The sequence below is a fragment of the Salvelinus fontinalis genome, chromosome 39 (genome assembly GCF_029448725.1).
Source record: "Salvelinus fontinalis isolate EN_2023a chromosome 39, ASM2944872v1, whole genome shotgun sequence".
NCBI classification, from domain to species: Eukaryota; Metazoa; Chordata; class Actinopteri; order Salmoniformes; family Salmonidae; genus Salvelinus; species Salvelinus fontinalis.
This window is the reverse complement of record NC_074703.1, coordinates 18,081,689-18,107,423: the sequence shown is the minus strand read 5'-3', so window position 1 is coordinate 18,107,423 and position 25,735 is coordinate 18,081,689. Positions and strand designations below refer to the sequence as shown.

At 46.6% G+C, this 25,735-nt stretch overlaps 1 protein-coding gene across 24 annotated transcripts in view; it reads left to right on the top strand.

Moving 5' to 3' along the window:
• LOC129838505 (CUGBP Elav-like family member 2) overlaps window positions 1-25,735 on the top strand; it is a 148,461-nt gene that overhangs the window by 4,210 nt on the left and 118,516 nt on the right. The window contains exon 1 of one of the 24 annotated variants that reach the window (XM_055905512.1): window positions 1,022-5,382. The exons of 20 other annotated variants lie outside the window; for them this stretch is intronic. In XM_055905512.1, coding sequence (XP_055761487.1) covers window positions 5,306-5,382 — 77 coding nt within the window. In that variant the 5' untranslated portion in view covers window positions 1,022-5,305. Of the gene's footprint in view, window positions 1-1,021; window positions 5,383-16,713; window positions 16,903-25,735 lie in introns of those variants that run through there. 3 more of the 24 variants (XM_055905524.1, XM_055905528.1, XM_055905520.1) reach the window with 3 other exon arrangements.

Below are 25,735 nucleotides of genomic sequence, written 5' to 3'. Positions count from 1 at the left end.
GTGTGTGTGTGTGTGTGTGTGTGTGTGTGTGTGTGTGTGTGTGTGTGTGTGTGTGTGTGTGTGTGTGTGTGTGTGTGTGTGTGTGTGTGTGTGTGTGTGTGTGTTAAACAGAGTCTGCACACTCTAGAACACTGTGTTTCGAACATGAACCAGACCAATATAGATGACTGACTGAGAGGGGGGGGGGGGGGGGGGGGGGGGGGCGTCTGGGTCTGTGTTTAAAGAGCAGAAATATCTCCTCTGTTATTATTTAAGTTGACTTTCACACACAAAACCTTAATTTCACACAATATGACAATGTCATGTCTGTGAGAGTGACCCTGTTGAAGCATCATGTATGTAGCAGTTGAGTGGAGATGAACAGTAGCAATCAGTGTCTGTCTGTCTGTCTGTCTGTCTGTCTGTCTGTCTGTCTGTCTGTGTGTAGCTGGCCTGTAGCAGGTTCCTCCCATGTCCACTTAGCCTCAATCACAGCTGCTTGCTCTCCTGCTTTATTCATGAGCTCACATTAAATATTCACGCGTAAAAAAACAGACACTCATCACGAGTGGAGCACGCTGTTACCCACAATCCTTTGGGTGAGAGAAAGAAGCAGAGCAGGACGCTTCAGAGGAAGGATGATGATGGTTATTTTGGGAGTGTCTCACTTTGATGATGTAACGGTAGTGGTTATTCTGTCTTATGGAGGTGTTTGTACTGTCTGAACTCCTGCTGCCAGGTACGTTGGAGAGGTTGGTTCAGAACCATGTTAGTCCTGAGTGGTGTGTTCTCCATCTCTCTCTCTCTCCCTCTCTCCCTCTCTGTCTTACATGATATGATCGATCTGTGTTGTTGAGCAGCTGTACCCCTGCCTGAGGAGAGAGAGAGAGAGAGAAAGAGTTTGGCGAGAATGGTTGGGGGGAGAAGCGAAGAAGGGAGACCTTGCCCTGAGCAGACGCTCAAAGAACACACAACCCTGGGAAACAGAGAAGGGGGGGGGGGGGGGGGGGGGGTGTAAAAACACAATCAAATCAAATGTATTCATCACATACACAGTTTACAGCTAACCGAACCATCAGTCCTAGCTTGCTATTATGAAAATCCAATTCAACAATACCAATACTGTTTTCAATTCATGTAAACATGTAAAAATGAACTATAGCCATTAAATTCTACCCTGCAAATATACCGTTCGTTACAGGGAAATGATGCATGCTCTAGAATGCCCTTCAAGACAATCAGAAAGGAGTATTCAACAATGCCATGGTTAAGCAGGCTATATATCACGGGTATGACCAAAACATTTATTTGACTGTTTTAATTCCTTTGGTAACCAGTTTATAATAGCAACAAGGCACCTCGGGGGTTTGTGATATATGGCCAATATACCACGCCTAAGGGCTGTATCCAGGCACTCCACGTTGCATCGACATTTTGTCCCTCTCTCCTTTGAGTAAGACACGGTTGTATGAAAACAGAGAATGAGAAGGAGAAAACATGGACAAAGAGCACAAGGTGAGACAATTCAATAAAATGTGGTTAGCAGCTCCGACAGAGAACATGGCAATTATATTGACAATTAAACATGTCATAGTGTGTGTGATAATGGGAGGAAGCCTCAGGCTTGTGGACAGTATTGCATCGGTGACTCCTAACAGGCAGTTGAACACTTGTTCGTTTAGGTTTCTATAAAGGCCTTAAGTAGTGAGGTCGTAGGTCAAGGCTTGCTCGCCACAGGGCATCAGAGAGAGTGTCATACTGTTATACTACAGACAAAGGGTCACGACACACACACGCAAACACACACATACACAAACATACACCCACACACATACATACACAAACATACACACAAACTCATGTGACCCCTCATTTCAACTGGAGCTGCTATATCTTACTACTGGGAGATGACCTTTTGCTGACACTGTTCCAGAATCAGAGTTTATGAAGGAGTGTGAGAGTATTAAGCTCTGTCTTGTCTCTGATACTGTTCATTGTGTTTTCTAAAGAAGTAGATTCATTTAATGTGAATGTTGGATTGTTAACACTGTGTTAATGCACTGTGTTACAGGGAAGGACACATTATGTTAAACTTACTTCATTACAGAAAAGGAGGTATGACTGCAAAGTGTGTGTGAGAGTGTGTGAATGCCAATGTGGTTGGTGAAGGCTTCCGTGCACCTGTTTCTTTTACACTAGCACTGGTATCTCAGCTGTGGAAGTGAAAAGGTGTCTGGAGTTTTGCAAGATAGCACCGGATTCACACGCATGTGGCATGCGCGCGCACACACACACACACACACACACACACACACACACACACACAAACACACAGCCACAACTACATACTGTACATGCAAGCACACACCCCACGTATCCTGTGAGAACGTCATTCCTTCACAGCATAAGAATATCTGAAATAACTATAATCATAGATGTGGTAAAGAGGTCAATGGATCTCGACCTAAAGAATGGAAATGCCATGGAAATACGTGGGGGAAAGATGCCATGGGGGAAAGATCCCGAATCTCCTCATTGTCCCCCAGCAACATTAGCCTACATTTAGGCTATTGTTTACATGTGTATTTCACACATGTTGAGGTAAAAATTGGAGTATGTATGGATGTCAACCCAAATACATGTTCATGTCATCGTCAACATCAACTGTGTTACAGTTAAAAACGACTTTGGCTGCCACCAGCGATTTCTCTATGCTAGCTATGCTAACCAGCTTATACGAACAGGAGTTAGCATTTAGCAGTCACTTCTTCTAAACCTGTAAAGGGACTATTTCTGAGTGACCGTTCGAAATGTACACAATTGTTACCCGGAGGAAAATTTTTCAATTTCAATCAGGGGGAGAGGTTAAGTATTTTTTAATTTCGTACAGGGGAGGGTCATGTCATTTTTAATCGATTAAATGTCATTTAGCTGTGTTTGAGAATGAGTTTCTTATTATATCGCAATGTGTGCCTGATGCTGCCCCTCATCCATGATTTTCTGCTGTGTGGCACGCAATAACAAGCGTGCCTAGTGTGGTCTCATTCTAATGATCCATAGCCTTTACTATAAGCCAGGGATGGGCAACTGGCGGCACGGGGCTGCATGCGGCCCGCAGCCCCCCTTTTGTAGGCCCGCAGACCAATTTTGGGGGGAACTGAATCGGGGTCTCAACGTACTGTTGAGCGTTGGAATAATAGAACATTCAAGGTGCCATTTCTGAATGTGGTTGTGCATCAGCAGTCTATATAAACGTGTAGTAGGCGTGATATTTTCACTCCTAACCTTGTCCGCGGTGGTCGGTGAATCCACAACCTTCTGGCTACTTTGCCATGTAATGCTTAGAAAACAAAGAAAAGTTTCTGAAATGGCATACCTAAGGCTCTGGTCTATGAGTGAGGATAAATGGTAGGTATGTTTTCTGCTATCCACTTTGTTTGAATTATTATTTTGGGTAGAGGGGGGGTTCACGTTTTTTTTGTTGGTTCAAGTGTTCGGATAAACCACTCTAATCTGTGAGGTGTAAGGCTAGTTGAGAGAGCCATGAGTCATTTTTAGAAGCAGTAGACCAGAATCATGATACTGTTTGACATCTATGTTTGAACATTAATCATGAAGATTAGGCTTGATGTAAATATATTTTACTGAAGGGAGGGCCATCTATTTTCATTTCAGAGAGGGTTTATTTTCTCCAGGTGTCCCTCATTACAAAGAACATCCAGTCCCTAAATGTTATGCAGCAAAAACAGCCAAATACAGTATATTAATATCAGACTTTAGTAGCCACATTGAGGGCCTGTTACAATACATCAATCATGACGGATTTGACGAAAAATCAATTTTATTCGATCCAATTTGTTGAATGTGCGCCAATCCGGCATCCTCCTTCTATCCCCCATGGTCTGCGTCCCATTGACCTCTTTACCTCATCTATCCTATATAATGCTGCTATATATAGTAGCATGTTGTTTACTTATGACCTATTTCACTATATAGGGGCCAGGTGCGGTGAAACATGCAGCGTACAGTTTGCACCCCAGGGACCTAGTGCCCTAAAGTACTGATGTAGGATCAGTTTTCTCCCTCCATACACTGACCTTAACCATTATGTGCAGAAAAAAGAAGAACTATCCCTAGAGCTGTGCCTGGGCTCACACCACCTTGCACACCGTGTGCTCACATGACCCAGTTCCTGTTCAATTCTCCCCAAGAGAGTTTCATCTATAGCCAAGAAAGAGTCATTCTTGTTATAGTGTCTTCCTTTTATTCCCTAGAGGGATGAGCAGAGAGGGCGCTTTGGTTTCCGGGGCACAGCAGCTTCCTATCCTTTTATTTCATCCACACCCATATGATACTACGGGTATTACATGTTTTACATTTGTCATTTAGCAGACACTCTTATCCAGAGGGACTTACAGGAGCAATTAGGGTTAAGTGCCTTGCTCAAGGGCACATAGACAGATGTTTAATCTAGTCGGCTCACGGATTCGAACCAGTGACCTTTCGGTTACTGGCCCAACACTCTTAACCGCTAGGCTACCTACCGCCCTAGCTGCGTTAAACAATATATAATTTGTATGGCCCATGTTAAGTGCCAACATTATTGAGTGATGAGAAATATAAAATGTGGTTTTCATGAGAGTGCTTAGCCACGTCTCCTTGCGCATTCGATTATAAACATTGATTACAGCTGGGCCATGGAATTGTTAACGCCTCATGGAAAAGAGGTCACTAAATCGAAGCATTCTTTCTGGTAGAAAATATCGAGTTATGTTGTTTAGCCTCCTACAATTCAATATTGCATAGGCACACATTTTGGGGGGGCTTGTATTGCTGCACTTATTAGGCTAGTTTTACTCGTTTTTGTCTTATAATGACCCTAATATATTACTGTCAAGAATAGCCACTGGCTGCTAATGTTCCCATATGCACAGGAATAACCGGTATAACTGTATCTACCACATGTTGTAACGGTATCAAATGGTTAAAGATTAGCTGCAGCGCGGGGCCGCCACGCCTCCAGACTCGGCACCTGCATTCCACAGCCCGATAGTTTCCTGAGCAGAGCGGATTTTCAGACGGGATTAGATAGAAAAAAAACGAATGTGGGTGAAGAAGAGAATGTGACAACTGCCGAGTGTGTGTCTACTGCCTTGGGGAGGCCCTGGCACTTCCACCTGTCCCTCTCCGTCTCCGCGGCCAGGCGCAGTTGTCGAACTGGGAGAGCTGAGAGAGCAGAGCGACGCACTGTATATTTGTCAGGCAGAGCAGAGAGGAGAGCGCGGATCCTCAGCCTGAACACGGAGGGACACAGAGCCAGGGCAACATGACTTCATCCTACAATCTGGATTTCCTGCCCGATATGATGGTGGAGAGCCGCTTGCTGGTTCCGGGCGATAGAATGTGAGTCATTCGCCTGTTCTCCTCCGGGTTGCCGACTCTCTCTTTTTTTCCGACTATTGTTGTGGTTATGAAAAACATCTGTCCAATGTCGAAATGTTTGCGCTTGTGTTTAGAGAGACTGGATTTGGTTCACAATTACGCTATTCGATGCTGTTAGTTTGTGTTTGTGGGGCATTTGTTATCGATGGAGACGTTGAATAAAACGAGACTGCTGCGCGCCCGACAGTAAAGCACAAGATAACGCTGCCTAACAGACAGGACAATGATGAATGAACGGCATTATGAGGATTAGAATGATATCCTGGTGAATGACCGGTGTCTTTAAAAAGGTTGTTTATCAGCTGTCGTCAAATTGTTGTTCATGTAGCCTGTCTAGTGTATCTCCTCGCCTTCTGCTACATGCACGGAATAACGGGATAACTTCTTTGATATTTGCGGCAGCCGCTCATTAAAATGTCATAGGGTCTCGCCTGGATAGGCTATAAGCAGTTGGGAGCGGGGTTGCTTGTACAGGGTGAGTGCACATGTTGCGGGACAGAGTGGCTCCCTATTCCCCCTCTAATCATCCCTAAATACAGTGGTGTGTGTGTCACATGCTAATGATTTAACGCGCATGCCAGCTCTGCTGTCTTGTGCATTGTTTTGTCATTATGCACATCTTTGTTTGCAAATATGAGAATAATTCATGTATGCACTAGCTCTATGCCACTTCGGTGTGAAAGGGATATTGACAGCAGCTTTGCACTGCAGACTGTATTCACTATGGCATGACTGCATAGTGAAATAGATCAGGGCATAGGTGAAATTGTGGGGACATGCCCCCCCCCCCCAATATTTAGAACAGGTAGACCCCCCCATAATTAGCCCTCCCAGATAGTATATGAACATGCCATAAACAATGGCTAAAGGAGTAGAATTGCAGGAAATTAGCTTTAACGGTCGACTTTGGGCTCGAAAAAAAGGTCCAACTCCTCCTCTTTCTCAATTTTCAAACATAAATGGGGTGTGCCTTTGGGTCGTGGATGTGTCATTCTGGTCATGCGCGCCCCCGACCGACATAACTAGTTTGTTAGCGAAGCTAGTCACTGTAGCTAGCCAGTAACCCCTCTAGAATGTGTGGACTTCATTTCACAGAATGTGTTTTTGGACAGAATATATAGAATTTGGTAAATGGAGCTTCTGTAGCCAAATATCTTATTCATCCCCCCAAAAAACATGAATTGACCTGGTGTGATGGTACGTTGGTCAGTTATACAGTTTAATAAAGCCTTTATTTTTGTGTTTTTGCCCGAAGCCAACCTTTAAAGTAACAGTCCAGTGTTTCCAGATTTCTATGAAATATGACCTATAATTAATTACAATGTGAGTGAAATATTTTTCCTTCAACATTTTTTTTATTATGTAGGATATATTAAAAAGTCGCTTTTCTGTGTTTGAATGGTGTGATCGTACCCCAACAACAGAATGGTGTGGGCTATATTTGTCATGAAAAATATTAATTCCATTAGACCGCTGATTGGCCAGCTCATCCTCCTCAGAGGGATGACATCATCCTCTATAAGGAAATAGCAGGCATTTTTTAAATGGTCTGTTTGCGATACAAGTTTGAGGTTGTGTTTTTTCCCCTTCCAATTTAAGCTTTGGTCACAAATACGAATCAACAACATTTAGGTATAAGTTAACAGAATATTAACTTTTAAAAAGTGTGATTTTCACTAGACAGTTACTTTAAAACGGCAAAATGTTATCTCAGACTCATGACAAAATGTGTGCTATATCATTATAAACTATACATTTTTCTCTCTGCCCCATGGCAAAATGTGTTCAAATGCAGGAAATGCAAATGCGTTTTTAAAATGTCCCCCCCAAAAAACCTGTGGGATAAAACACACAAGCTTATTCAAGCCATATCGGAATGCGCAGTGACTAACAACTCTCTGCTTGCTCAAATTCGATTTGCGGTCTGTCGGCACGAGTTCTGCTATAAGAGGGACAGAAATCAGATTATACTGCGTGCACAACAAGACACTTTATTCACTTAAGTCCAGAATTCCTAGAACGGGAACAAAGGGAGGTTTTCAGGCTGACATAATGCTCGCGGTCTGTTATTCCGCCCGCACAGCTGACTCGCGCTCCCAGTCCCTGTCCCGTTTACGTCCCCTCGACTTAGAGCGTTAGCTGTTGATGGCCCACGTTCTAATGGGGAGAATGTACCCCCCTCTTCTCCCCTTCTCCTCCTTCTCCCTCTCGCCCTCCCTCAGCTCTTTTGCCATCTCATGACTTTTCTCATTACGTTGTTAAATGTTGCACATTTAAACGGGCCTCACCAAATGGCCTTTGTGTGTGTGACCTCTCGTTCCAGAGGCGGAAGACACTCTGACCCTGTTTGATCCCATCAGACATTGAGCTGTTTCCCTCCACTGACTTGTCCATTATACTCACGCCGCCCTCTCATTTATCAGTGTCTATGCCTTTATGCACGCCCCCTGTTCGCACAGACGCACACACACACAACCAAGGGGAGTTGGGAGACCTTCAAAGTCATAGCGATGCCATTTATCTATTCCTGTAGCGCTCCGTTCCCCAATTCCTCACTCCTGTCGCCCTCTTCCTAGCTTTTACTTCCCCTATCTCTCTCTCTCTCTCTCTCTCTCTCTCTCTCTCTCTCTCTCTCTCTCTCTCTCTCTCTCTCCATCTCCATCTCTCTCTCTCTCTCTCTCTCTCCATCTCCATCTCTCTCTCTCTCTCTCTCTCTCTCTCTCTTCTCTCTCTCTCTCTCTCTCTGTCTCTGTCTCTGTCTCTGTCTCTGTCTCTGTCCTCTCTCTCTCTCTCTCTCTCTCTCTCTCTCTCTCTCTCTCTCTCTCTCTCTCTCTCTCTCTCTCTCTCTCTCTCTCTCTCTCTCTCTCTCTCTCTCTCTCTCTCCAGCCTCCAGCCCTGAAAGGCTCTGCCTGTTTTTTGAATGGTCTTTTCTCTCCTGCCTGACATTTAGTGGCGTGTGCTATCTGGCTGCCGCTGTAGCCAGGCCCTGCTACAGTTCACGGTATCACTGTGTGTGTGAGTGTGTGACATCCCACCTTTTACCTCACACACCCTCCTTTGGATTTATAATGAGAGGGGTTGCGGGTGGTGGGGAAAGAGCTTCTGTCGCCGGCTGAGGGTTGCTGCCCGCCGCGGGGACCGCACCATAGTGCCGTTAATGCTGGGTAATCTGGAGGTTTTAACTGGAGGGTACTTATCTGTGGCCTCGCTACGATGCTGCTTCTCACCCAGTTACAGAGAGGCGGACAGCTCCAGCAGATAACATTTAGGGAGGTAACAGTTCCAATTCGCACTAACATACCCTTTTATATACCTCAGCTATTTATTCATTTACCTAGCTCCCAAGTGTTACCGAGCAGTTATGTGTTGTTATGAAATATAATATACCACATTATTTGTGTCAGGTTGTTTAATGGCTCTATTTGCATTTTAGAGTCCCTGACGATGATGTTTTTTTCATGACCTTTTTTTCATTCTCAGAATTTTATTCCATGATATTTTTTTTGTTCAATGGACCTGAAATGGCAGATCCCCCATGAGTCTAGTGAACTGATGGTAGTGTACTCAGAGTTTGGCTCACAGAGGAAGTCTTGGCCCTGTTCCAGTTCGGCCTCTAGCTACTTCCTCTAGCCCCCACCACCTTGAAAAGACTGCTGGTAGCTCTAATTAGCTTAACCCAGAACTAGATGGAGCCATCACTGTAATGCCTAGCAGTGGTTTCAGATCTGTTCACATAGAAGGGACACGGGGTTGTGGAAGTGTCTAGGGCCCAAAATGCCCCCTTTAAAGCAGTGGTCCTCTTAATAACGGGCTCCCTGGGAAATGTGCGACCCCTCACCCCAGACTGACTGTGTGTGTAGGATCCCATCTGTTTAACTTGACTAGAACTTCACTGGCCCGGAGGAACCATGACACTGACCCAGTCAGACCTCTCACTGGGAGGCTCAACAGTAGACTACGATGGCCTCATCTCCTTTCCTCCTCATCTCCTTTCCTCCTCATCTCCTTTCCACCATTATCACAGATAAGTCAACAGACTGGATAGGTTCCATCACGTTGCTTTTACCTGTCAAGTTATGCCAGACCAGTCGTCAAGAAAACACTATTGGGACGCGGCCGGGGGAAATCATTTTCCCTCTTACTTATTCTCATGTCCAGTTGTTCCTTCTTTACTTCACTCCTCGGTCACTAACTCCCTCGTTCAGTCTCTCTCCCTCGTTCAGTCTCTCTCCCTCGGTCACTAACTCCCTCGTTCAGTCTCTCTCCCTCGTTCAGTCTCTCTCCCTCGTTCAGTCTCTCTCCCTCGGTCACTAACTCCCTCGTTCAGTCTCACCCTCGTTCAGTCTCTGTCCCTCGTTCCCCTCCTCCTCCCCAGAGACAGCTGCTCCATTCCTTCATCCCTCCATTCCTTCAGTGAAGCAGTGAAAGGGTGTATTTGACTACAGACACCCATTCATCATCCCCTATGCACGGGTGAACCACACCTGTCTTCCCCTCCAGCCCTCACTCCCTCCAGCCCTCACTCCCTCCAGCCCTCACTCCCACTCAGAAAGCACACAAATCAGGGGTCCAACAGCTGAAACCTCATGTGACAGAGAACATAGGATCGCATAAGAAATGTGTGTCAGGGGGAGAGAAGGGAGAGTTACATGGAGGGCAGGAGAGGGAGAACGGTGGGTAGGGTGAGTGAGGGAGGGGGGAAGTGTGAAAGGGACAGGGAGTGAGTGAGAGGTGGGGCATTGTGAAGCAGGAAAAGAGACAGGGAGACGGAGGGACAGAGAGAGAGGGGTACAATCAAAATGTGAGGCTCAATGAGGGACGGTGTGAGAGCAGAGAGGAAGAAAGAAAGGAGTAAGAGGGAGAAAAAGAGGGAGGGTTGACAGTCAGGCAGGATGTGGCTTAGTGCCAGCCCGTTCTGGACAGCAGAGGAGCCTCTGATTTGAATTGTGGCTTATCTGCTGTGGAGAGGGAGGGAGGGAGGGAGGGAGAAGCTCATCTTCTCTTCCCCCAGTGGGACTAAGAGAGGCCTCTCCATTCTGTCTACTACAGTAGCTAGTTCACATACATGTCTATAGAAGCCTTCAGCCCCAGTGTTTTTTTACCTGCACAGACGCGCTCTGGTTTACCTGCACAGACGCGCTTTCGGTTTACCTACACAGATGCACTCTCAGGTTTACCTAGCAGACGCACTCTCGGGTTTACCTACCAGACGCTCTCTCGGTTTACCTATGCAGACGCTCTCTCGGTTTACCTACGTAGACGCTCTCTCGGTTTACCTACGCAGACGGTTTACCTACGCAGACGCTCTCTCGGTTTACCTAAGCAGGCGCTCTTCTCTCGGTTTACCTACGCAGACGCTCTCTCAGTTTACCTACGCAGACGCACTCTCGGGGTGTGTCATCAGTATGTTGGAGGTCGCAATATCCTACAGTAGATTTGTTAACCTCTTTCACCTTTATTCAACCTGACTGAATCATTTGAGAGTGTGTGTGTGTGTGTGTGTGTGTGTGTGTGTGTGTGTGTGTGTGTGTGTGTGTGTGTGTGTGTGTGTGTGTGTGTGTGTGTGTGTGTGTGTGTGTGTGTGTGTGTGTGCTGGTTGTATGATGATGTCTTCAGTTAGGTGGACCGCACATTGCTGGTTCATGTCAAAATATGCTGAAAACGTTAGTGTGTGTGAGGCTGTGTCATCATGATGAATGTCTTTGAGCTGGTACGGCTCAGGAACGGTGGTCAGCGGGGGTGATGTGTCAATGCTGGGGATCTTAGGTGTGCGTGTGGGAGGGCGTGCACGCACGTATGTATGTGCGTGAGTGTGTGTTGGGGATGTCTTGGCCCAGCCCTCTATGTCCTAATCTGGGTTGGATTAATTAGCAGGCTAATTTGGCGGGTGTGAGAGAGAGACACGGGGAAATGAACCACTAATGACTGGCTCATTACTCTTACCTCTCTGTGATGTCATGCTCTCCACTCAGCACCAGACAGACAGAACAGAGAGGATGGATACAGAGTAGAGACCTTACCATGTCCCCTAGCACGGCCTCTATCCCTCTCTCTCGCCTCATAAAGAATAAGTGATTATCATCCTCTCGTCTACAGGGAATAGCTCGAATGCATAGGATTCTGATTTGAATGAATAGATTAGTTTGTCCTATCTCTCCCTTTCTCCCTCTCACTCGTAACCAAGAAAGCAAATACTGTACTGTGCACACACAAACTCACACGGATTCATACTGCACCTGCTCCTCCAGCTCACGTGAGGATTCATACTGCGCCTGCTCCTCCAGCATACTGTACCTGCTCCTCGAGCTCACGTGAGGATTCATACTGCGTCTGCTCCTCCAGCATACTGTACGTGCTCCTCCAGCATACTGCACCTGCTCCTCCAGCTCACGTGAGGATTCATACTGCGCCTACTCCTCCAACATACTGTACCTGCTTCTCCAGCATACTGCACCTGCTCCTCCAGCTCACGTGAGGATTCATACTGCACCTGCTCCTCGAGCTCACGTGAGGATTCATACTGCACCTGCTCCTCCAGCATGCTGTACCTGCTCCTCCAGCATACTGCACCTACTCCTCCAGCTCACGTGAGGATTCATACTGCACCTGCTCCTCCAGCATACTGCACCTGCTCCTCCAGCATACTGCACCTGCTCCTCCAGCATACTGCACCTGCTCCTCCAGCTCACGTGAGGATTCATACTGCACCTGCTCCTGCAGCATACTGCACCTGCTTCTCCAGCTCACGTGAGGATTCATACTGCACCTGCTCCTCCAGCATACTGCACCTGCTCCTCCAGCATACTGCACCTGCTCCTCCAGCATACTGCACCTGCTCCTCCAGCTCACGTGAGGATTCATACTGCACCTGCTCCTCCAGCATACTGCACCTGCTCCTCCAGCTCACGTGAGGATTCATACTGCACCTGCTCCTCCAGCATACTGCATCTGCTCCTCCAGCATACTGCACCTGCTCCTCCAGCTCACGTGAGGATTCATACTGCACCTGCTCCTCCAGCATGCTGTACCTGCTCCTCCAGCATACTGCACCTGCTCCTCCAGCTCACGTGAGGATTCATACTGCACCTGCTCCTCCAGCATACTGCACCTGCTCCTCCAGCTCACGTGAGGATTCATACTGCACCTGCTCCTCCAGCATGCTGTACCTGCTCCTCCAGCATACTGCATCTGCTCCTCCAGCTCACGTGAGGATTCATACTGCACCTGCTCCTCCAGCATACTGCACCTGCTCCTCCAGCTCACGTGAGGATTCATACTGCACCTGCTCCTCCAGCATACTGCACCTGCACCTCCAGCTCACGTGAGGAGTCATACTGCACCTGCTCCTCCAGCATACTGCACCTGCTCCTCCAGCATACTGCACCTGCTCCTCCAGCTCATGTGAGGATTCATACTGCACCTGCTCCTCCAGCATACTGCACCTGCTCCTCCAGCTCACGTGAGGATTCATACTGCACCTGCTCCTCCAGCATACTGCACCTGCTCCTCCAGCATACTGCACCTGCTCCTCCAGCTCACGTGAGGATTCATACTGCACCTGCTCCTCCAGCATACTGCACCTGCTCCTCCAGCTCACGTGAGGATTCATACTGCACCTGCTCCTCCAGCATACTGCACCTGCTCCTCCAGCATACTGCACCTGCTCCTCCAGCATACTGCACCTGCTCCTCCAGCTCATGTGAGGATTCATACTGCACCTGCTCCTCCAGCATACTGCACCTGCTCCTCCAGCTCACGTGAGGATTCATACTGCACCTGCTCCTCCAGCATACTGCACCTGCTCCTCCAGCATACTGCACCTGCTCCTCCAGCTCACGTGAGGATTCATACTGCACCTGCTCCTCCAGCATACTGCACCTGCTCCTCCAGCTCACGTGAGGATTCATACTGCACCTGCTCCTCCAGCATACTGCATCTGTTCCTCCAGCATACTGCACCTGCTCCTCCAGCTCACGTGAGGATTCATACTGCACCTGCTCCTCCAGCATACTGCACCTGCTCCTCCAGCTCACGTGAGGATTCATACTGCACCTGCTCCTCCAGCATGCTGTACCTGCTCCTCCAGCATACTGCATCTGCTCCTCCAGCTCACGTGAGGATGTGACAGGTGGTGTGTGTTTGTGTGTGGGAGCTTTCTATTTCCTGTGAATTGTATTTTATTGATGGCCTTGAGGCGATTGAAGCTCAGATGGACAGACAGACAGACAGACAGACAGACAGACAGACAGACAGACAGACAGACAGACACACACACACACACACACATAGATTGAAAGCTGAACACACACCAACCTACACATTCTGTCATCCATATATTTATATGTATATATTCGTTTTCCATTCCTTAATTAGATTTGTGTGTTTAAGTTGTTGTTGGGGAATTGTTAGATTACTAGTTAGATATTGCTGCACTGTTGGAACTAGAAGCACAAGCATTTCACTACACTCACATTAACATCTGCTAACCATGTGTATGTGACCAATAGCATTTGATTTGATTCTTTGTGTTGTACACATCCTGTGCTGTGGTGACTAGGAGAAAACACCTGAATCCTTACAGAGGAGAGAATGTTGCTTTTCTTTCTTATGGAGCGATCTCTACGTCCAATACTCAGCCATTCCATTGGCTGGGCTACACAGCTCTGCATTGTCAGAGGGAGAGTTTACCTCATGCATTATGCCTCAGCCCTGTATACCTCCTTCCCTCCTCTCCTCCTTTTCCCTTGGCTTTCTTCTCCCTCACTCTTTATCCTTCCTCTGTCCCCTCTCTCCTTTCCCTCTCTTTTCTTAACATTTGAGGACTTTCTCTCTCTCTCACTCTCTTGCTCAAATAAAGGAGCCATCACACAGACAGGGAGGAAATGAGAGTTAGAGAGTCTATTTGTTCTCCTTCTCTCTGCCATCTTCTGCAGAGTGTAATAGACTCTACCATAAGCACTGGTCTAGGATCCGCTTACCCTCCCCCAATTGTTACCTTGACCATTCAGGAAAACTTGAAACTGACCCTAGACTAGTGTAGGGGAACAGGAGAACACCTGCCAGTGAAGTTATGTGATCCCTACAATTTCTATATCTTTGTATCTACATATCTCCTCCCTCTATCTTTCTCTCTTTCTCTTTGTCTCTCTCTCTCAATTAAATTTTTTATTTCAATTAAAGGGGCTTTATTGGAATGGGAAACATACATTTCCATTGCCAAAGCAAGTGAAATAGATAATAAATAAAAGTGAAGTCTCTGTCGCTCTCTTTCTATCACCCTTACTCTCTGTTTTGTATGATAAACACACCCTCTACACCGCTGGGTAGAGAGCTGTCAGGGCTAACCTTGGCTCCTTGACTGGGAATGCATCCTGATCAAGGGGGGAAACATGAATAGCATGTCAGAAAGCTGCAACCTTTATTTGACCACAGACAGAGCAGCAGAGTGTATTCTCTCTCTCTCTCTCTCTCTCTCTCTCTCTCTCTCTCTCTCTCTCTCTCTCTCTCTCTCTCTCTCTCTCTCTCTCTCTCTCTCTCTCTCTCTCTCTCTCTCTCTCTCTCTCTCTCTCTCTCTCTCTCTCTCTCTCCCTGCAGTTTCCAACTCCCACAGTATCATCACCCTCTATGCCCCCCCCCCCCCCCCCACACACACAATTTCATTTCATCCACGTTTCACTAAACCAATTCCTCCTATGAAGTTGCTGCAATAGGCCCTTGCGTTTGGCATGGTGCCAGGGGGGCTTCTATGGGTGTGATAGATGTGTGTGTTAGAGATACTGTAGTGATCGATGTGTGTATTGTGGAGCACCACAGAGTGGTGTTATTGGGTTTTGGAGGAGGGGGAGCTGACAGCTTTATTGAGAACTGTGATTTAGTGCAGTGCCCCTGGACACTTGGATGCAGTTAGAGGAAGAGGGAACGGAAGAGGAGGAGAGAAAGAGGAAAGAGAAGAAGCTATGTAAAAAGGAGAAAGGAGAGTAGGGTGGAGAGAAACGGATCTATTCTACTTCCTCTCTCGCTTTCACCAACCCTTTCTGTCACCGTCTCTTTTTCTCTCTCTTCCTCTCTCTCTCTCTCTCCCTTTCTCTCCATCCTACTCTAAGATTGAGTAGGATGGGGAGACCAAGAGAGGGAGGGAGGTAGGAGATGGTGACAGGAAGAGATGGTGAAAGAGAGGAGAGGGGAAATAGATGTGAGGGGATCTGTTTATCTTTATCTCCTGTGTGTCCTGAGGGTGTGTGCAGTCATAACACTGATCTAATCTGCACCTCTAGAGGATTCTCCCCTCTCCCCATCCCACCATCCCATTACACGCACACACACCATCTCTACTCTATCCATCCTTCCACTCATCCCTCTATCCCTCCCTCCCTCCCTCCGCTCCTCCATAAAAGGACTATGGGCCTAAATGCGTCATGTATATTTTCTCTCCTTTCATCCTCTCCTTCCTCGTGTGTCTTCTTCCTCCTCTTCTCTTCCTGATAGCTTAGAGGAAGTTGTGTGTTCAGTATGTGTTGTGTGTTTTATAGTATATGTGATCGTGCAGGCCATGAGCCACAACCCTACAGTATATGTCTGTTAGTGTGTGTGTGTGTGTGTGTGTGTGTGTGTGTGTGTGTGTGTGTGTGTGTGTGTGTGTGTGTGTGTGTGTGTGTGTGTGTGTGTGTGTGTGTGTGTGTGTGTGTGTGTGTGTGTGTGTGTGTGCACGTGAGTCTTTTCATGTGTGTGAAGTACCTTCCGGCACTTCACACACATCCATTGGTATGTGGTACAGAGACAGAGGCTCACCTCACATTCTAAAGCTGCCACTTCCTCTCATTCCAGCCAACAGTGGGTGATTTGAAAGGAGAGAGAGAGAGCTCCCCCCTTCAAACGGCACAGCTCAGGAAAGGGCCACTGTAATTTGCCACAGAGACATGAGGGATCTTTAAAGCCATTGATTCCTCATTGCTCTGCGCTTTTCCCACACACCTCATGGAGAAAGGGAAGGGAGAGAAGAAGGGAGAGAGGGAGAGAAGAAGGGAGAGAGAAAAATAAGAAAAACAGTCCCCTAGATGAAAGGCAAACATCTGGTGCATGTTAGGCCCTTAGCTGCCCTCGGAGAGATGTTGTAATGTGTGTGTGTGTGTGTGTGTGTGTGTGTGTGTGTGTGTGTGTGTGTGTGTGTGTGTGTGTGTGTGTGTGTGTGTGTGTGTGTGTGTGTGTGTGTGTGTGTGTGTGTGTGTGTGTGTGTGTGTGTGTGTGTGTGTGTGTGTGTGTGTGTGTGCAGCAGTGTTGGATATCTGATTTCCACCCCCTCTAGCTTAGAGAACCAGAGAGCAGCCTCTCTCTCCCTGGAGGTCATATTGCTCTGTTACTACCATTGTTTCATGAATCCAAGCTGGTTCTGATCAAGCTGCTCAGATGGTTCTGGACAGAGAGGGGAACTTAAGGCACCGTAGCAGAGCCAGCGGCTAAAGGAGAAATACACTTTTCAGTCAGGTATTACCTAGTTATTTAGTTTAGTCATCAATTAGAATTGTTGGGTTCTGAGAATATGAAATGTTACTTATTCATGTCACTGATGGAGTGCTGAGGTTTAGAGGGTCTACACCAGAAGTTAAGGGTTATAGAAGGAAGGTATATAGTGGTGCAACTAAGCTTGGAATGTGTTGAGTGCAGGGAAGTGATTACATGTGGCAGGCATTGATAAGGGGAGACGGGTGGAGATCTTAGAAACTAACAATGTCACTGAGGGAGAGAGGGTAATGTATTACATTTACATTATGTCAGGATATGTCACTGAGGGAGAGAGGGTAATGTATTACATTTACATTATGTCAGGATATGTCACTGAGGGAGAGAGGGTAATGTATTACATTTACATTATGTCAGGATATGTCACTGAGGGAGAGAGGGTAATGTATTACATTTACATTATGTCAGGATATGTCACTGAGGGAGAGAGGGTAATGTATAATGTTTACATTATGTCAGGATATGTCACTGAGGGAGAGAGGGTAATGTATAACGTTTACATTATGTCAGGATATGTCACTGAGGGAGAGAGGGTAATGTATAACGTTTACATTATGTCAGGATATGTCACTGAGGGAGAGAGGGTAATGTATAACGTTTACATTATGTCAGGATATGTCACTGAGGGAGAGAGGGTAATGTATAACGTTTACATTATGTCAGGATATGTCACTGAGGGAGAGAGGGTAATGTATTACATTTACATTATGTCAGGATATGTCACTGAGGGAGAGAGGGTAATGTATTACATTTACATTATGTCAGGATATGTCACTGAGGGAGAGAGGGTAATGTATAATGTTTACATTATGTCAGGATATGTCACTGAGGGAGAGAGGGTAATGTATAACGTTTACATTATGTCAGGATATGTCACTGAGGGAGAGAGGGTAATGTATAACGTTTACATTATGTCAGGATATGTCACTGAGGGAGAGAGGGTAATGTATTACATTTACATTATGTCAGGATATGTCACTGAGGGAGAGAGGGTAATGTATTACATTTACATTATGTCAGGATATGTCACTGAAGGAGAGAGGGTAATGTATAATGTTTACATTATGTCAGGATATGTCACTGAGGGAGAGAGGGTAATGTATAACATTTACATTATGTCAGGATATGTCACTGAGGGAGAGCGGGTAATGTATTACATTTACATTATGTCAGGATATGTCACTGAGGGAGAGAGGGTAATGTATAACGTTTACATTATGTCAGGATATGTCACTGAGGGAGAGAGGGTAATGTATAACGTTTACATTATGTCAGGATATGTCACTGAGGGAGATAGGGTAATGTATAACGTTTACATTATGTCAGGATATGTCACTGAGGGAGAGAGGGTAATGTATAACGTTTACATTATGTCAGGATATGTCACTGAGGGAGTGAGGGTAATGTATAACGTTTACATTATGTCAGGATATGTCACTGAGGGAGAGAGGGTAATGTATAACCGTTACATTATGTCAGGATAGGCTATTGTTAGCCATCAGGGATACTCTGGGAAGAGAAGAGACACAGTCTGGTATCAATAACCATGACATCCTTGAGTTGGGGAGGAGTGAGCACTTTGGGGTAGAGGTCAGATGAAGTGAGGAAGAACAGATATCACTAAGGTTCTGTCTAGCAACAGGGATGCATTGACTGTTCGGTGGTGGAGGAGGGGTCTCAGCCTAGGAGAAAGGGTTAAATATCTGTCACGGCTGTTGAAAGGAGAGGACCAAGGTGCAGCGTGGTGAGCGTACATTTTACTTTAATACAGAATGATGCTGACAAAAACAATAAACACTACAAAAACAAACCGTGAAGCTCAAAGGCTATGTGCCCTAAACAAAGTCAACTTCCCACAAACACAGGTGGAAAAAAGAGCTAACTAAGTATGGTTCAGATAGACAGCTGTCCCTGATTGAAAACCATACCCGGCCAAAACATATAAATAGAAAATCATAGAAACACAAAACATAGAATGCCCACCCCAACTCACGCCCTGACCAAACCAAAATAGAGACATAAAAAGGATCTCTAAGGTCAGGGCGTGACAATATCAGTGTTTGTGTGAAATGTTGTTTTGTCTGAATTACAGCTGTAACGACCCTTTGGGAAGAATTAAACTTGGTTAAGCTTCTCCAGAGTTACTTACTCTGAAAAATAAGAACCTAACAGAAAAAACTGTATCGTTCAATACTGATACAGCATTAGAAGTTTGACTGGTGTTCTGTGTATTGTGTTTCCATTCTTTAATCATTATTAGATGCAGCCGGCTTAGTTAGACATCACAATAATAATGTTTCCAGGGCTTTTTAAAATGACTAGGTAGCTCTGTGTGTGTGTGTGGCAGCCTCGGGGCTGAATGATGGTGATTTGGACCACTGCCCTCATTGTGTTGTAGCTATCGACTGGCCGGCCTACATGACAGCTCTAGTGCTGTTTCACAGCCTCGGGCTAACACACACACACACACACACGCACGCACGCACGCACGCACGCACGCACGCACGCACGCACGCACGCACGCACGCACGCACGCACACACACACACACACACACACACACACACACACACACACACACACACACACACACACACACACACACACACACACACACACACACACACACACACACACACACACACACACACACACACACACACACACACACACACACACACACACACACACACACACACACACACACACACACTCCGTGCTAGTAGATGTTCTTACAGGATTTTCAGATGACCATGTTGGTTTAATCCACAACACTGATACAGTCAGTTATCCCCTGTCTCTCTTAGTGCAGGGCAGCAGTGGGGATGGGCTGGATTCACACTGAATAGCATTGGCTAGCTTGGGCTTACTGGCAATGAGAAATGGAAGCAGTACGGTCTCTCTCCATCTCGCTCACTTTCCCTCTTTATTTATCTTCTGCATCCTCTTTCTGTCTCCTTGTTTCCTCCCCATCCCTGTCTCTTCCTCCCTCCCGAATTCTCCTCCTGATCTCCTAAAAGGTAGAATGGTTATTACCGTTAGAAGTGCTTGCTGACGGCGAGTTGGGACCTATTTTTCCGGTTGTGTGTGTGTGTGCGTGTGCGTTTGTGTGTGCTGTAAAACACTGGTCTGATGGCTCCCACGGGTGTTTCCTCACGCGGAGGCTGCCGCCGCTCCTCTAAAGTTCAGGTAATTACATTTTCCGATTGGGTGCATAAACAATCACTGCAATCTCTCTGAGGGTGTGTGTGCGTGTGTAGCCGTGTTTGTGTGTTTATCAAGGCCATACACCTTTTTCCCAGACAACCACTCACTGCATTTCTGAGTAATTCTGAGCAATTGCTGAGTAATGTAACATACAATACTGAGCTCTTCAGAGTTGAATCACTCTTGATTTAATACTCTTTCCTAGAACATATTTGTATGCTCCAGAACCTGTCAATCAATCAATCAAGAAATATATTTTATAAAGCCCTTTTTACATGTTGGACACAGTAATATCCAAATACGCAGCCTTAAACTGCACAATAAAAATTCAGAGGCAGAAGCACATGGCTAGGAAAAACTTCCTAGAAGGCAGGAACCTCGGGAAGAAACCAAGAGAGGAACCAGGCTCCAAGGGGTGGCCAGTCCACTTCTGGTTGTACCAGGTGACTAATGGGCCTCGTGTGTTCAGTATAAGCCCCAGTCGAGTATTCCAGTGGGAATGACAGAACAGACCAGGGTAGGGCAGGGCCATGTGTGAGTTTCATACTGCCATAGTCCTGACAGGATGACAGCTGTCACAGAGCAAATGGAGGGAGGAGAGGAGAGACAGGGCCTCAGGGGAAAGAGATGCTTCCTCTAGTCCACAGCCGTAGACGGCCATGTAAAAACGCACAGTCACTGGAACACGGTGGATGGGGGAGGAGTTTCTTTCCTATAGGTCAGTACATCATGTATCGAAGCTTTTCCTCAGGTTCCCGTGCATGGGTCTTTGTTTACAACAATTACAGTGTCTAGGCTTCTCCAAGTGTTCATGTGTGTTGTAACGATCCAGTCTTGTCTGCTTCATTAGTTTTTATTGTAAAATCCATGAGCTCCCTCCAACGATGCCTGTCTATACGTTTACTCTCAGTAATGTATGTGTGTGTGTGTGTGTGTGTGTGTGTGTGTGTGTGTGTGTGTGTGTGTGTGTGTGTGTGTGTGTGTGTGTGTGTGTGTGTGTGTGTGTGTGTGTGTGTGTGGTTCTCCGTAATGGGGACTCTGGGGAGAGCCTCTAACATGGGGGGGTGGACCCCTTAAGTGACCTACAAACCAGAGCCATCAATCAACCTCCTCTCTCTCCATCCCTCGCTTTCCTCTCCTCTACAGGGCTATTACTGCAGTCACCTGCTCTTAAAGCAGGTCTGTGCACTATCAGTCCAGTCGACTAAGCCACCTTGTAGTGTATCCATAATGGGTTAGTGGTTTGCCACTGTGAGCTCCTGTGGTCGTAAAGGCCTGTTTTATCGGTTGGTATCCAGTGTTCAGGGGAAATGGTTGACCTCTTCAGTAATGGTCCATCAGCAAGACCACGGTCAGACTGCACTCAATCAGTTTGTGTGTTTGTGTGTGTGTGTGTCTCCTTGATCTATGAGTGGGGGATCCTTAATAAATACAAATATACAGTACCAGTCAAAAGTTTGGACACACCTACTCATTCAAGGGTTATTATTTATTTTTACTATGTTCTTCATTGTGCAATAATATTGAAGACATCAGAACTATGAAATAACACATATGGAATCATGTAGCAACCTAAAAAAAGTGTTAAACAAATTACAATATGTTTTAGATTCTTCAAAGTAGTCACCCTTTGCATTGATGACATTCTTGGCATTCTCTCAACCAGCTTCACCTGGAATGCTTTTCCAACAGTTTAGATTGAGTTCTCACATATGCTGAGCACTGATTTTCCTTCATTCTGCAGTCCAACTCATCCAAAACCATCTCAATTGGGTTGAGGTCGTGTGATTGTGGAGGCCAGGTCATCTGATGCAGCACTCCATTACTCTCCTTCTTGGTCAAATAGCCCTTACACAGCCTGGAGGTGTGTTGGGTCATTTTCCTGTTGAAAAACAAACCAGATGGGATGGCTTATCACTGCAGAATGCTATGGTAGCCATGCTGATTAAGTGTGCCTTGAATTCAAAATAAATCACAGTCACCAGCAAAGCACCCCCACACCATCACACCTCCTCCTCCATGCTTCACGATCGAACGACACATGCAGAGATCATTCGTTCACCTACTCTGCGTTTCATAAAGACACGGAGGTTGGAACCAAAAATATCAAATTTGGTCTCATCAGACCAGATTTCCACCGGATTTCCACAGGTCTAATGTCCATTGCTCGTGTTTCTTGGTCCAAGCATGTCTCTTCTTTTTATTGGTGTCATTTAGTAGTTTCTTTGGAGCAATTTGACCACGAAGGCCTGATTCACACAGTCTCCTCTGAACTGTTGATGTTGAGTGTCTGTTACTTGAACACTGAAGCATATATTTGGGCTGCAATATCTGAGGCTGGTAACTCTAATTAATTTATCCTCTGCAGCAGAGGTAATTCTGGGTCTTCCTTTCCTGTGGCGGTCCTCATGAGAGCCAGTTTCATCATAGCGCTTGATGGTTTTTGCTTTCGGGAATTTTCCAGATTGACTGACCTTCCTGTCTTAAATTAATGACGGACTGTCGTTTCTCTTTGCTTATTTGAGCTGTTCTTACAATAATATGGACTTGGTCTTTTACCAAATAGAGCTATATTCTGTATACCACCCCTATCTTGTCACAACACAACTGATTGGCTCAAACGCATTAAGAAGGAAAGAAATTCCACAAATTCACTTTTAACAAGGCACACCTGTTAATTGAAATACATTCCAGGTGACTACCTCATGAAGCTGGTTGAGAGAATGCCAAAGCTGTCATCAAGGCAAAGGGTGGCTACTTTGAAGAATCTCAAATATAAAATCGATTTTGATCTGTTTAACACTTTTTTTGGTTACTACATGATTCCATATGTGTTATTTCATTGTTTTGATGTCTTCACTATTTTTGTACAATGTAGAAAATAGTAAAAATAAAGAAAAACCCTGGAATGATTAGGTGTGTCCAAACTTTGACTGGTACTGTTTGTGTGGACGTTCACCTGTGTGTATGTGCCTGCCTGCTTGCTTGCATGCGTATGTTCGTTATTTTGTGTGTGTCTGTGTGTGCATTAATAAAGGCCTAGTGGTGTGTAGCCCCCTTCCTGACATCCCCCTGTCTCCCTGCAGTAGAGACCATGAGGAGAATACTGAGGGACATCCCCCTCATCCCCCTGTCCTCTCCCTGCAGTAGAGACCATGAGGAGAATACTGAGGGACATCCCCCTCATGCCCCTGTCCTCTTCTTGCAGTAGAGACCATGAGGAGAATACTGAGGGACATCCCCCTCATCCCCCTGTCCTCTCCCTGCAGTAGAGACCATGAGGAGAATACTGAGGGACATCCCTCTCATCCCCCTGTCCTCTCCCTGCAGTAGAGGCCATGAGGAGACTACTGAGGGACATCCCTCTCATCCCCCTGTCCTCTCCCTGCAGTAGAGGCCATGAGGAGACTACTGAGGGACATCCCTCTCATCCCCCTGTCCTCTCCCTGCAGTAGAGGCCATGAGGAGACTACTGAGGGACATCCCCCTCATCCCCCTGTCCTCTCCCTGCAGTAGAGACCATGAGGAGAATACTGAGGGACATCCCCCTCATCCCCCTGTCGTCTCCCTGCAGTAGAGACCATGAGGAGAATACTGAGGGACATCCCCCTCATCCCCCTGTCTCCCTGCAGTAGAGACCATGAGGAGAATACTGAGGGACATCCCCCTCATCCCTCTGTCGTCTCCCTGCAGTAGAGACCATGAGGAGACTACTGAGGGACATCCCCCTCATCCCCCTGTCCTCTCCCTGCAGTAGAGACCATGAGGAGAATACTGAGGGACATCCCCCTCATGCCCCTGTCCTCTCCCTGCAGTAGAGACCATGAGGAGACTACTGAGGGACATCCCTCTCATCCCCCTGTCCTCTCCCTGCAGTAGAGACCATGAGGAGAATACTGAGGGACACCCCCCTCATCCCTCTGTCCTCTCCTCTCCCTGCAGTAGAGACCATGAGGAGAATACTGAGGGACATCCCCCTCATCCCTCTGTCCTCTCCCTGCAGTAGGGGCCATGAGGAGAATACTGAGGGACATCCCCCTCATCCCCCTGTCCTCTCCCTGCAGTAGAGACCATGAGGAGAATACTGAGGGACATCCCCCTCATCCCTCTGTCCTCTCCCTGCAGTAGAGACCATGAGGAGAATACTGAGGGACATCCCCCTCATGCCCCTGTCCTCTCCTCTCCCTGCAGTAGAGGCCATGAGGAGAATACTGAGGGACATCCCTCTCATCCCTCTGTCCTCTCCCTGCAGTAGAGACCATGAGGAGAATACTGAGGGACATCCCCCTCGTCCCCCTGTCCTCGCCCTGCAGTAGGGGCCATGAGGAGACTACTGAGGGACATTTCTCCTTCCCCCTCCTCCACTAATGCCTCTGTTAGTTATGAAACAGGGTTTGTGTCCCAAATGGAACCATTTTCCCTATATAGTGCAGTACAAAGGTAGTGCACTTTGTAGGGAAAAGGGTGCCATTTGGAACACAACCAGTCAGTCTGTTCAACTGTATACCTTCCTCCTTGGGCAAGGGCATACACAGGCCTATTTGTCTCCTCAAGGTAGAGTGTGAAGAGAGGGAGAGAGGGAGGTGAAGGATATTCTTGGAGATATTGCATTTCTATTAGTCTGGCCCTCATGTGGGCCTCTGAAGCATTGCTTCCACTGACAGAAACAGGGAGAGAGAGAAAGAGAGGGATGTTGAGATGGAGCAGAGTGATGGAGAGAGGAAATGAGAACAAGCTAACCGATATAAATATGAATTGTTGTTATGTGGAAGGTCAGAATAAGTTTCAGTGCCAGAAGAGAACGAGGGAGCGAGAGAGAACGAGAGAGAGGTGTGTTATTAACTCCGCCTGCGCTTTCTGATCCGTTCCCGCTTGACATTAGCTTGAGAAAATGACATGCTTTTAGCGGCATTCAGCTCATCTAAAGAGACGCGAGGAGAGGGAGGGTTACTCTTTAACCGTGTCATTAGGAGGGAGGAGCTGCTGGAAGCTGCCAGAATGCACCGCTCTCAGGGATATGCTAAGATGACAGGAGAGAGACCAGGTGAATGCACACCTCTCTCTCTCCCAGGAACACACACGTTCTAACACACGTGCACACACAGACAGACAGATACTGTGATTCTCTTCCTCTCAGTGGAATGTAGCACATATATGTAGCATGTTAAACCAAACAAATCCTTCAGCATCTGTCGGGTCTAACCTTATGCGTGTGTGCTTACGTCTGTGCAAGGAGAGCTCACACACCAGCTACTGTCCTAGTTCTCTCAACTAATTCCTCTCCATTCTTCTTTATTCTCCACATCCCCTAGTGCATTCTGGGATAATTAGAGCCCGGCCTCACCTCTACACTGAGGCATGCTGGGTAGGTTACTGTAATGAGTGGCCAGCCATATGAAAAGCTTATTGTGGAACTCACTCTTCAAAGCCTCCGTCCCATAGGACTGTTGATCTCTGACGACTCTGAAAGGCTTTAGGTTTGTTTGTTCTTTTGGGTTCAGTCATTAGTGTTGTCACATTGGGCTAAATAAATGTCCCCGATATTAGCAGTGATATGACCTTACAGGCGTTGTAATGGGTTTGTAACGTGA